Source organism: Monodelphis domestica, chromosome 2, assembly GCF_027887165.1.
Source record: "Monodelphis domestica isolate mMonDom1 chromosome 2, mMonDom1.pri, whole genome shotgun sequence".
NCBI classification, from domain to species: domain Eukaryota; kingdom Metazoa; phylum Chordata; class Mammalia; order Didelphimorphia; family Didelphidae; genus Monodelphis; species Monodelphis domestica.
The window spans coordinates 283,903,323-283,916,684 of record NC_077228.1 but is presented as its reverse complement, the minus strand read 5'-3'; the positions used below and the strand labels follow the sequence as shown (position 1 = coordinate 283,916,684).

Below are 13,362 nucleotides of genomic sequence, written 5' to 3'. Positions count from 1 at the left end.
ATGCAGGGAGGCAGGATGAGCCAGAAGTAGACTAAGGAATGACAAGTAATTAATTCATTTAGGCTGGAATGTCAAATGTGTGAAGAGGAATATTGTGAACCAAGTCTGGAAAGGTAGGATGGAGCCAGTCTTCTAATGCCTCTCTGAAGAGTTTATATTTTTTCCTACTAATAGAATCAAAAGGGTGATGATGAGACCCTGAACTAGCTTGGGAGCAATGTGAATGTAGAGAATTTCTTAGGGCACATTAATACTTAATTACACTCATATACAACAATTTATTTAGACCAGTCCACAATCAAGGGGCATCTACTTTGTTTCCAGTTCTTTGCTACTTCAAAAAGTGCTGCTAGAATTTTTGGTCTTTCTGTCTCCTTGGGGTATAGGCCTATCAGTGGGATCTCTAAGTCAAAGGGTACAAACGTTTTACTAATCTTCTTAACATCCTTTCAAATGCTTTCCAGAATGGTTGGGAAAATGTATGTATAACTACCTTAACAGTGTATTAATGTACCTGGCTTCCCATAACCCTTATAACATTGATCATTCTCCCTTTCATGCTAGGTAGGAGATGAAAATTCAGAGCTATTTCTATTTGTATTTATCTTATTATTAGTCATTTGAAGCATAGTTTGATATAGTCACTAGCAGTTTACCATTCTTCTTTTGAAAAGTAGGGTAGCTAGGTGACTCAGTAGATAGAGAGGCAAGCCTGGAGTTGGGAGGACCTGGGTTCAAATGTGACCTCAGAGACTTTCTAGCTGTGTGACTGAGCACTTAACCCCAGTTGTCTAACCCTTACTGCTCTTCTGCCTTGTGACCGACATCTATTCTAAGATAGAAGACAAAGATTAAAAAAAAAAAAGAAAAAGAAACTAACTGTGTCCTTTGATCACTAAAAGAAAATGGTACTTGGTCTAATACAAAGTAATTTTAAGAGAAAGAGAGACCTCTAATAACTTAGAAGATAGGAGAGATTTCAGGAAGGAGGCGGCATCTGAATTATGCTTAGAGGAAGCAAAGGAGCCCAGGAGACAGAGATGAGGAGAGAGCAAATGCATAGAATATAAGGTCTTTGAGGGTAAGCACTATTTTTGCTTTCTCTTTGCATCTTCAGGGTCTCTGGCATATAATGAGGGCTTAATAAATGCTTGTTTGTTGATTGAGTCATATATATATATATATATATATATATATATATATATATATATATATAGGGAATCATTTGGGCAACTGTACAGAGGGAAGTGATGGAATATTGGATACAGGTAACAGGTGAGAATTCATGAAGGGAAGTTCTAGGAGGACTATCTCCTAATTATGTAGGACCTTAAATGCCAGGAAGAAAATTTGCTATTTTATCTTAAAGGTAGAAGGCATTAGGGAAATAACCAAGATTTATGAATAGGTGTGTGTGTGTTTATATGTAACATGACTAAACCTATGCTTTAAAAATATTAATTTGGCTGCAGTATGGAGAAGGAATTCACAGTAGAGATTAGACATGGAGAAACCAATTAGGACTAGAGATGATGAGGGTCAGGTCTAAACTAGCAGAGAGGCTAGGTGAGCTGAGAGAAAAGGATGAATTTGAGAGCTATTTCAGAAGCAAAGTAGACAAGACTTGGCAACTAATTTGGATAAAGAAACGAGGAGTTGAGAATGACTCAAGTATGAGCCTGGGTTTTCAGACTGATGGTGGTGGTCAAGAGGAGCAGGAAAGTCTGGAGAAGGGATGGTTTTGGGGGAATAAATATGAGGAGTACCATTTTTGGATACATTGAATTGGAAGTGCCTACTGGGCATGTAGATGGGGCTACTCATTAGGGAATTGGTAATGTGGGACTAGAGTTCAGAAGAATGATTAGGGCTGGATGTATAAATGGGGGAGTCTGAAGAGAAGAGAAATGAACCCATGGAAGTTAATGGAATCACCAGTGGAGAAATTGTGGATGGAGAAGAGGACAGAAGCTGGGAGAATATACATTCTTAATGAGTGAGATGATGAACCAGCAAAAGAAAGTGAGATGGAATTATCAAATAAATAGAACCAAGAAAAAGAAAAAAAAGCATAACACAGTATCTGTTATATAGATGCTTAATAAATCCTTTTTCATTGATTGAATGGTCATTCAATTAAAGAAGGATTTGTTAAGTACCTAGGAAATAGAATATAGTCTGAGAAAAGACCATGGATGGAGCAGTTAAGAGAATGTAACCTTGGGAGGAGGTAGTTTTTTTGGTCAAGCGGCAAAGTCAGTCATGATAATAGGAAGGTATTGAAAAGTGAATGAAAAGAGGAAAGTGATACAGGGAGAACAGATTACATTTTCTAAGAGTTCATTTGTGAAAGGGTAAAAGATATAGGTCTATAATTTGAAGGGATGGTAGCAGGTGAAAGTTTTTTTGGTTTTTCTTAAATGGTGGAGGTCAGACATATTTGTGGGAAGCAGGGAAGGTAGGGATGGAGAGGGAGCTATAGAGAGAGAGGAGACAATGATACTGTGAACAAACTCTCAGATGAGATGGAAGGGGAAGATTTCAGGAGGTCAAATGGAAGGTGGGTTGGCAAGTCTCTTTTTCAGAGGGTACAGTAAAAGAAAATGAAGGATGAAAAAAGAGGGGAGTAGGCACTCCTGACCAATAGTCTCTGTCTTTTCTAGAAGGTAGGAGATGAGGTCTTCAGCTGAGATTGAGGGAGAGAAAGGTTTGAAGAAACTGGAGTTACTTTGGCAACTTAGTTTGGGGACCTAGGAAAGGTATGGAATAACTGTTGTGAAGAGTGTAATAAAAGGTTAATAATAGAATTGCCCTGGAGCCAGAAGGGGCCTTCCTTGGGCCAGCTACCCAATAACATAAGCTGTGAACATCCCTTTGAAATTTCAAATACTATAGCTATGGCAGATGTGTCATTCCAGCAAAAGTCACCTTTATTCAGAAAGGATGAGGAATGGGGGGGTGTTCTAATTTATAATACAGCATATTTGGATTTCCAGTTTTCTGAGAATTAGAATACAATAAAAATCAAAAAGCCCCCAGGAAACTTTTGATGTGGTTGGAGGAGACTGGATATATTTGGAGAAATTAAAGTTACAATATGTCCAGTGGTTGTATACACAATGAGCTGAGGACAGGGGCTGGGGTGAGTAGGTGAGGCTTGAACTGGGCCTTAAATTATGGGCTGGGCTAGATAAGCAAAGACGTGGGGAAAGGCAGTTTTAGGTGGGAGGGAATGACCTGAGCAGAGGCCAAGGGCCAGAATTGCAATGTATTTTGGGGGGAGGGGCAATAAGGAAATCAATGAAGTTTTTTTGTGCTTAAATGTCTGCTGGAAAAAAGATTATAGCTTTTTTTCCCCCCCTCAACATTTCTGGTGTCTGGTTAGCATTCTTCCCTTTGTTCAAATTTGGCAATGATCCATTCATTCCCCTTTGGAAAGGAAAGGCAGCTGATAGCTTCAATAAATGAGCCATCGAAGACTTCACATTACAAAGACTGGGTCCTTCTGCACAACTATGGAGAAGGGACAGAAACTAAGTTGGAAATTGGGAAATTTCTAGGAAATTCTAGAGACAAGTGTTTCTGGAATGCTGAGGCAGGTTCTCCCCCTCCCCCTTCTCCTTGGCACTCTTCCCCACTGATGGAAAGATAAAAGGATCATCTACAGGAGTTTTTAACCTGGGTCCATGAACTTTTAAAAAATGTTTTGATAAGTTTTGATAACTAAGTTTTGATAACTTAGTTTTGATAACTAAGCTTAATCTGATTCCTTTGCAATCCTACGATTTATATTTTATGAATTTAAAAACATTATTCTGAGAAGGCATTAACTGGACTGCAGAAGTGGTCCAGAAAAGGTTAAGAACCCATGATCTAGATGATTTAGGATCTTAGTCTCCACCTCCCCCCAGGGAGTCCTTTAGGCTGAGAATGGATAAGATGACCTGTAAAGAAGTCCCTTTCAGTTTTGAGTCTGTGAATTAAGAACAAGCCAATTCCCCCATGCTTAGAATTTAACTTACTTGAAAGGTTATTGCCCTAATGACCCTTCTTTCTCTAGTGACCCCAAGTCTGAGGATCCAAGGCAAAGTGGGAGTCCCATGTTTGGAGCATTGCAACTTAATGACACGACTTTTCATAAATTAGAGGCTCGGTGGGCTGGCTACTCCAGCTCTGTGTGGAGGAATTCAGAACTTGTGGGATCCCACTTTGAGGGACACTCCAGGGTCAAATGATTCAAGTGCCGACAAGGAGGAGGAGGAGGAGGAGGAGGAGGAGGAGGAATGACAGGTATTGATAGGTGTATTATCTCCTGACCCCTCACCCCGACCACGTCCACAGTGCCGGCAGGTCCTTAATACACACTTGTGGAATGAATGGCTATCCAAATGAATCGGAATTCAAGGGAGGGCCCTAATGGGAAAACTCAAGATTCCCAAGATGACAAGGGTCAAAGACCGGCAGAATAGAAAGGCCCAGTCGGCTGGGGAGGAGCCCATTACTTTTCATTCCCACCTCCAGCCTCTGTATGTGCTCCCTAGTTTGTGGGCACTGCTCAGGCTCCCGAAAGCCGGGAGGGAGAGCAGGCATAGTATGAGCTGGCCTGCAGCGCCCACCGCCGCCGCCGCCGCCGCCACCACCGCCACCACCACCACCACCACCACCACTGTGTGACAGCGCGGGCGAACTAGTGTGGCTGCGTGCTCCCCTTTTTTTCCCGGCTCCGGGGCGCCCCTTCTGTGGGCTCCGCCCCCTTGGAACGTTGCAAACGTCGTAGCGTCGCACCGGTTGCTACATCGTAGCGAGGGGCGGGGCGCCTGTCAGGGAAGCCGGGCGGGCGGGCTGGGGCTCCGGCTCTGCCGTGCCAACGCCAGACCCGCCGCCCCGCGCCTTCCCCAGCTCCGCGCCACACTATCCTCGGCCCCACATCTGCGCTCCGGCCCCGGTCCTCGGCTTCCTGCCGTGCCCCTCCGACACCCAGTAATGGAACTGCTGTGCTCTGAGGGGGCTCGGCGGACGCCCCGGGCCGGGCCGGACCCTCGGCTACTTGGGGACCAACGCGTCCTGCAGAGTTTGCTCCGCCTAGAGGAGCGCTACGTTCCCCGCGCCTCCTACTTTCAATGCGTGCAGCGGGAGCTCAAGCCTCACATGCGGAAGATGCTGGCATACTGGATGCTGGAGGTACAGCCCGACCCCCTCTTCCCCTTTGCCCTCTCCCCCGGCCGTGCTCCGGGATACCTGGGCGGTCCGAAATGTGTCGGACTCCTCTGACCTCAGCTAACCAGAATGCCTCTCCAGCAAGACCCTCTCGACCCCTTTAGCTTTGGCCCTTTGACCCTGGCATCGTGCTCCACCGGCTCAGTATTGCCTTCTTTCAGTACCCCCAAACCCCCTTCAGCTAACAAGTTGTTTTGCTTCATGACCCGGCTCTATACGCATGGAGCCAGGACAGCTGCGGCCCCGGGGTGGTCGGGGTGCAAGGAATATTCAGTGTCCCACTTCACCCCGTGTCTCCCTTCCCCCGCCCCGAAACCATTCCCAGGGCTGCGCCGCCTCGGGTTCTTCTCTGCCCTCCCCCCAATCCCTGGGCCGGTTCCTGTCTCTGGTTGCGGGGTGGGGTGGGGGGGCGGTTCCGGCAGACAGGGAAATAAAAAGTGCGGGAGGAGGGGGCAGGAGTGTCTCCTCCCTTCCCCCGGGTGGGTGTGTGGAGGGGGGGCGGGTCCCCATTCTCCCGCCATCACGGGTGCCTCTTCCGCCCCGCGCTTTACACCCCCCCCTCCCTTTCTCACAGTCAGGGGGCCCGGGACGGGGGGAAGGAAAAAGGCTAGATGTGAAGTCACACCGGAGTCATCCTGCTGCTCTCCCTGGGGGCAAGGTCCAGAGTCAGACACACCAAAGGAGGAGCCCCTCAGACATGCACCCATAGAGAAAGGAGAGTAGGCTACACTGAGGAAATGAGGGACCCCTGGTGGAATGGGGAAGAAGGGGGCCCGATTTGGGAGAGGGTGCAGCCTCCTCCCTCATCGGTTCTTTTGGTCACCTTTTTTTGTTCTTCCTTTTTTTTCTTTCTCCAGTTAGTCCTCTCAGGTTCTCCATCCCCTTCCTTACCTCCCAAAGCTCCCAGACCCCCACTCCTTTCCTTCCTGCCCCAACAGTCACTGTCCCCTCTCCCCAAGGTGTGTGAGGAGCAGCGATGTGAGGAAGAGGTCTTCCCCCTGGCGATGAACTACTTGGACCGCTACCTGTCTTGTGTCCCTACCCGAAAGTGCCACCTGCAGCTTTTGGGTGCAGTGTGCATGCTGTTGGCCTCCAAGCTTCGGGAGACCACCCCATTGACCATGGAGAAGCTCTGTATCTACACTGACCACTCGGTCACGCCCCACCAACTCCGGGTAATGTGCTCAAGGACCTCTTACCAGCCCCCCTCCCCCAGCCACATCGAGATAGCAAATACTTATTCTGTTCATCTTCCTCCCAGCTCCCTCTATACACACAGCAATTTGGAGGGGGAAATTGTAGAGTCTGTGACTGGCAAGGCTTTGCTATGACCTATGTTGAGAAGGAGCGTGGTGGTGGTCGTGCTCCTTTCTGGACCAGGGGATCTGTGGGAAGACTACAGAGGCAGCAGGCAGGGGAACCCCTTAGCACTGGCTTCAGCCACCCAGGTGAACTTTTCCTTCCCTGGAATTATTTGGACAGACTGTTGCTTCTTGGGTCCTATTCACAGCCACAAACAGATTTCAGGTTCTGTCTTTCCTTGGGCAGTAATTCTTCTGGTTCCTGTCTTATCTGTATAGTCAAAGGGAGTTATTTGCTAGAGAATTATTGCAGGGGCTTCAATTAGGCACCTGAGTTCTAATTTAACACTAGCTATGAGACAGGCAAGTCTTTTTTAGCACTTCGAGCCTCAGTTTCCTTATTTATAACACAAAGACATGGAGCGTTTACATTTACCTTCCTCACAGGATCATGGGAAGAGGTCTTTTAGTTTGTTTTGTGTTAAAGAAATGTGGAATTGTTATTATTTACTCCTGCTTCCCCCATCTCTCAAGCCCTCCCTTTCCCTGTCCTTTGGTGAGACTGGTTCATTCAAGCCGGTGTGGGTAGTGATTTCTCTGATTTCTCGGTGACTTGTACTTCCCAAGGTAGTATTTATCATAATTTAGATTTGACCTTGTTAGAGAAAAGGAAATCATAAGAGAGATTAAAGGCAGAATCTGGAAGTGAGGACAGTGCTAATTTAGGCCTGGGCTGCTTTATTTCGCTCTCGTTCTAAGTCAGGAAGGACAAGCCTTTCATTCTCCATTTTTTCTCATACACACACCTTGGGGACTCTGTCCCCTGCTGAACTGGTCTAGAGTGAGATAGAAAAAAAAATTACTGAAGGTAAGAGCAGGGTAGCCTGGGAGTCGAGCTGCAGCTGCTTCCGATGTGATAATATTGCTCCCATTCTGGCTGCCCCTCCCTTTCTAACCACTGGTCTTTCATAACTTTGTGGGGACAGTTCTGCCACCTCTATATTTTGGGATGCTGCTCCCCGGTCTATTGCTGGGAACTGTGTGGGTCTGCCCTGACTCCCTCTTCTCTTGGCTTGTGGGGAGAAGGACTGAAATGTGAGGGGAAGGAAGGGCTCACCCTATATTCCCTGTATCCTCAGGAGAGATGAAGAAAATAGCAAGTGCTTAGCCCCATTGCATCTGGATGCATTCAACTTTTGTGGTTAACGCAAAATAGGGGCAAAGGAGGGGGAGGGAGGGTTTGTGCACTACCCCTCCAGAGTGGATCTGTTGCCTTTTAAGGCCTTTTGTCCTGACCCTGGCCCGAGTTCCCAGGGTCAGTCAGTATGGGGGAGGCCAGTCAGTCAGTTAACCTTTAAGGACCTGCCATGCCATCAGTGCTTCCAAGTGTCTGAGATGATTTGATTGATAGGCAAAGGGGTATCAGGGCTTGGCTCTGCCTGGCCTAGTGGTGAAGGAAAGCAAATTCATTGGGCTCCAGTGAGAGTAGGGGAGAGCAGACTTTTTTCTTGGGTGAGGGAACTGAGAGCTCCATGATGGAAAGAGAAAGCTGGAGAGGAGTAGGGAAAAGAAAGAGGGCCAAATGACCCTTTGAGATAGATGTGGTTCTTGGTGAGTCTTGCATTTTGGGGGAGCTGGGTCTGTCCTGGAACAGATTGGTTTTAGAGGTGTTTAAGAGGGTGGAGAAGCTGCTTATTCTGTTGAGGTCTTTAGAGATTGTTGGCTTGTAAATGAAGTTGACAAATCCCATTTATGGAGTGTTTAATGTTGGCAAAACAGGTAATGTGAATCCCGTTTCCTCATTTTCCAGATGAGTAAACTGAGCCTCCAGCAGGGGATATGACATAAACAGGTTCACAAAGCTAATGTCAGAACTAAGCTTTGAACTAAAGCCTCCTGAATCCTGGAAGTCTCCTTTTTCTGCTTCACCCTTCTAGGTAGTAATTAGAATAATAGCTAATATTTATATAGTTCCTGAAAGTTCACAAAGCACTAAACATATATACACACACATATATATATGTACACACATATACGCACGTATAATTTTATTTGGGTAAGGGTAAGCAAGAGACAGGAAATCAGGATGAGATCATAAATCTGCCAGAGGAGACAAAACTATTCCCCACTCATGCCCCTCTTCCTGAGCAGGGGAGAGGAGTCATGCTAAAATGATCTCTGAAGGTCTAGCCCAAACTCAGAGTGTCAGGGTTGAAAAGGTTGTGGGGATCACCCCCTCCTGTGGTAGAGGAGGCTGTTGGAGATCCAGGCAGTTAAAGGCAGAGCTGAAATCCTTCAGCCATGGCTGGAAAGGACAGTGCTCTTCTCATAACACATCGCCTTAAAAGTAAGGGATTTTTCGGGCTCTCAGCTGCTCTGGGAGCGATTGGGAATTCTGGGTGTGAAGCACCCCTGGAAGGGCATTAGATAGCTTCCTTTTCTAGGCCTCAGGAATATTTCTTGTTCTTTCTTGACTTTCACAACAGGGGAAGAGTCCTAAGCCTTAGGCCAGCATTTCTTTTGGGGGGTTAGGGGGGCAGAGAGCAGCTTTTGGCTTGCTCCTCTGTAAGCCAGGAAGGTCTTGGCATGGTGCTGTGGTGGTGGGGGAATAGAGTGAGGCGAATTCTAGGACTGGTTAGGGTATCTGAGCTGTGGCTAACTGCCAGGAGGAAGAGGCCTTGGAGAAGAGTCAGGGTTGATGGCTGACAGTGGGGGGTTGGGGGGCGTGTTGCCATTTCTCTTTCAGTAAGGGGTCAAACCCATATGTTTCTTCCTGAGATAAAAATGGTGAAGAAATCCTCATGTGCAATTCGGAAATGGGGCCAGGGCTGGGAACACAAGACAAGAGGATTAGGGAGGGGAGGGCAGATGGGAGTGTCCCAGCAGCTAAGGGCCTTTTGGTGGAAGGGACAGTCGGAGGAACTTCTAATGCAAATTCCCCACAGTACTTTCACATACCCAGAGTCTGTGTCCCTGGTAGTAAGTTGGCACCCTTGGCGGACAGCAGAGCCTTCTGCTTTCTCACCTGGTGTCATTCCTGTCTGGAGCTGCTCTGCCCTCTGGCTGTGACGGATGGATGGTGCCCACCTCATTTTCTGAGCATACTGGATTAGGTTTCCTGTTTTCAAAAGCTCAAAGCCCTATTTCCCAGGGGCTCCCATAGTCCCCCAGGGGGTCCTTGTCACCCCTTTGCCCCTCCCTAACCCCTGACCCTCAAACCCTGCTGTGGTGATGTGGGTTGGGTTGGGCAACTGCTCCTTTGAGGAACCTCAGGGGGCAGCTGGGCTGCTGTGTCATGGGAGGGCTGGCTTTAGGGCTATGTCTTCAGCTGACCTGAGCAGCATTTCATTTCTTCAGTGTCTGTGGCGCTGGGAGAAGGGAATCTCTGCCTCTTTTTCTACCTTGCCTGACCACCCACCCTCTCTTGGAGCTGTGAAGATCTGGGCTCTGAGAGAGCAATTATTTCCCCACGAAGCCTGTCCTAGTGCCTCAGTCTGAGACATACAGGGCTCTGCTGCACTCCAGAAGTGGCTGCACTTCACAGTGGTGATGAGGCAGTATTTTCCATAGGTTGGAGAAGCGCCTTAAGCCCAGAAAAGAAGCAAGGCGTGCTTGAATGATTTCTCCCCCCCCCCCCTTAGTGGGAACCCTTCTGTTCCAATGTGCATCTGCTTCACCGTCTGCTCACATTCCCCAGGCTCTCCCTAGGTGGGCGTCTGTTCTAGGCTTTCCTCTCTCTTTGCCACCCCGTTCTGTCCCAGTTCCTAACACTTTTATCTGCCCTCTTTCCTGACTGCTACTAGGACTGGGAAGTAATTGTCCTGGGGAGGCTCAAGTGGGACCTAGCAGCCGTGATTGCTCATGACTTCCTGGCACTGATTCTACACCGGCTTCCAGTGCCCATGGACCGACGGGCATTGGTCAAGAAGCACGCCCAGACCTTCCTGGCCCTCTGTGCTACAGGCAAGACCTCTTACCCCTCTCCTGTACCTTGTCTCCATGCCAGTGGACACTGGAGTGGATGGGGGAGAGAAGGCAGCATGGGTTTTCTTCCTCCAGATTGGGGGTTTTAGGACCAGGTGCTCCAAGCCTACAACATTCTGTCATTCCCCTCTGTACCCTTGCCACTAGGGAGGGCTATTTTTCTCTCACAGAAAAGCCACTGTCTGCCGAGTGCCTGAGTGAGTCTCAAATAAATATCTCGGGAAAGAGCTCATAGTCCTTTCGAGTGTTTTACATCACCGAGTTCCCAGCCAGCCAGGCCCAAGCCTTCTTGCTCCAGCTTCACCCTGTTTTCTTGGGAAGGCTTGCATTGGGGCGGGGGTGCCTTGGTGGCTGTGACTTCCTAGGCCCTTCAGTCCCTCAGCAATAACCCCGCCCCTCTCTTCCTAGATTACACCTTTGCCATGTATCCACCCTCCATGATCGCAACGGGCAGCATTGGCGCTGCTGTGCAGGGACTGGCAGCCTGCCCCTTATCTTCGGATGAGCTGACCGAGCTGCTGGCAGGGATCACAGGCACTGACGTGGTGAGTGCCAGGCAACAGAGGTGGGGTGTGGAGCTGCTTCGTGGTTTCCCTGCATTACCCCAGCTCCGGGGCGGTGGTGGGTGGGGCGGCGTTCTGAGAGTCTCCAGCAGGGGGAGATGCCCTTCTGGGACTGTCAGCTCAGCCACCTCCTTTCCTCCGGGAGGGTCTGCCCAAGGGGGGAGGGCGAGGAGCCGGCTCTGCAGGCCCTCCTGGCCAGGGGTGGAGGAGGAGGAGAGCGCAGCCCCACACTAGCTTGCCACATCCTCTTGTCAGTTTCTGAGAATCGATGGCAGATTCCTGGGGATGGGCTGTGGCCTAAGCCTGCCCTGTTTCCCCTTCCACCCATCCCCCATTTCCAAATATGGCAACAACAACAATAATAGCAACTGGCACATAGACATTCTTTTTTGATTCTTCCAGATAGGTAGATGCTATTATTCCAGATTACAGATGTGAAGAAACTGAGGCTCTGAGGTTTAGGGACTTGAACAGGCTGACTGGGTTTACCAGTCTAAGTGTCCACTTCTGACATTTTCTAGTTGTGACCCTTAGAGGCAAATCACTCCAAGCCTCAGTCTTAATCATCTGTAAAACGGGACTATATCTGCAGGACCAAACTTACCCTTTGGCTCAATTTCACACAACACTTAAGAGTTATTTTGTAGACTTTCAAGTGCTCTGTGTGTCATCGGTATCATCTCATTCTTCTCAGATCTGCCCTCCACCAGCCAGAGAGCCAATGGGAACACATGTAGGGGGAGGCTAGAAGGGACCACCTCCTCAGTCAGCCTCCCATTTGCCCTTCTTACCCATTCCCCTTTCCTCTCTTCATCTTAACCCCAGGACTGCCTGCGTGCATGCCAGGAGCAGATTGAAGCCGCTCTCCGGGAGAGCCTGAGAGAGGCCACCCAGGACACGGTGGCCACCATCCCCAAAGCTCCAGAATATTCTGGAAGCCAGGAGCCTAGTCAGACCAGCACCCCAACAGAAGTCACCGCTGTTCATTTGTAACTCCTCCCCTGCTCTTCCCCATCCCTTCTGGTGGGCCACACAACCAGGGAGGAAGGGTCAGCCGAGATGACCAGCCCAGCCCAGTCCCCACCCCCGCCCAGCCTCTGCTCTGAGAATCAGCTCGATGGCGGGCCCAGGGAGCCCAAGAGTCTTGAGACAGGGCTGATTCTGCCCTCTGCGTGGGCCTGCCCAGTGGCCAGCTCGGGAGCTCCCTCGGATCCTGTCTCTCTTGTTCTTGCCAGTTCCAGTCGGTAGTTTGATCAGGCCTAGGCAGAGCTGTTTAGTTGGCTCTTCCTTCCCCGCAAGGCATTACCTTTCCCCTACACTTCCCAAGGGGTATTTGCATTTAGACTTGAAGACTTAATTCCCAGCCTGCCCCGGGCTGGGGGTGGGGATTGTTCCTCGGATCTTTTTGTGCAGCCTAAAGCCAGCCCGGGGGGGGGGGGGGGGGGGGGACAAGAGAAGCTGGGGTTTCAGTTTTAGGGGTGCTGGAACCTGCAGCCAGATGCTTCCTCGAATTGCTTCTTGCTCAGCTTGCCGGGTGTGCACCCTGATGTCAAGTCAGGGGTAGGGGTGGGGGAAGGATTAATTTATTATAACAAGTTGCAACAAAGTGCCCAGTACAACATAGGAGGGAAGGAGGAGCTTTCTTCTGCCCCTACAAAGTGCCCCTGTTGGTCAGTGTGCCTCCTCCCACCTAACTCCTGCCCCATCCCCCCATTTGGCTGGAAAGACTTCGTGCCAAAAATGCTGCTGCTACAGCCTGGGGGGCCAAGGGGCCAGCAAGCCCATTTTCCTCTAGCCCTGCTCCCAGGGGTGTGGAAAAGAGGGATAGACTCAAGTGGTAGGTAGTGAAGCCTCTCCCAAGAGAGGGAGGCTGACCCTGTTCTCTGCACAAAGTGTCCCTGGGCCACAACTTGGCTCCAGCAGGGACACCCCAGGGTCCTCAAGCTACCTGAATAAAGATTCTGGATTAGACCCCAATTCAGCTTTTTCATGTACTAATTGGCTGTGGGGGTTGGAGGTGGTGGTGGTGGTTAGTTTGCTTCTTGGAGAGGGATCCAGGGGATGGGAGGGGAGCATGGAGTCTGAGAGACTCTACCTATGCTTGCCATCAGTGAGGCAGAAGAGTGGTAAGGTCTAGGTAGTGGAGTTGAGTGACTTGCCTAGGGTCACACAGCAGAGGCCAGATTTGAGCCCAGGGCCTCCAAGCTCCAGACCTGACTCTTATCTACTGAGCCACCTTTCTGTACTGCAGCTGTGCCCGTCTCTCCTTCCCCCCCCCCCCCCCCAACTGGGCTCTC

The 13,362-nt window shown here is 49.4% G+C and overlaps 1 protein-coding gene across 3 annotated transcripts in view; it reads left to right on the top strand.

Moving 5' to 3' along the window:
* CCND3 (cyclin D3) overlaps positions 1-13,042 on the top strand; it is a 120,141-nt gene extending 107,099 nt beyond the window's left edge. Inside the window, exons 1-5 of one of the 3 annotated variants that reach the window (XM_001370553.4) lie at positions 4,693-5,181; positions 6,177-6,392; positions 10,322-10,481; positions 10,911-11,047; positions 11,891-13,042. In XM_001370553.4, the coding sequence (XP_001370590.1) occupies positions 4,984-5,181; positions 6,177-6,392; positions 10,322-10,481; positions 10,911-11,047; positions 11,891-12,058 (879 nt within the window). In that variant the 5' untranslated portion in view covers positions 4,693-4,983 and the 3' untranslated portion in view covers positions 12,059-13,042. Of the gene's footprint in view, positions 1-4,692; positions 5,182-6,176; positions 6,393-10,321; positions 10,482-10,910; positions 11,048-11,890 lie in introns of those variants that run through there. The other 2 variants (XM_007483878.3, XM_007483879.3) reach the window with 2 other exon arrangements.
* Positions 13,043-13,362: the final 320 nt, after the last annotated feature.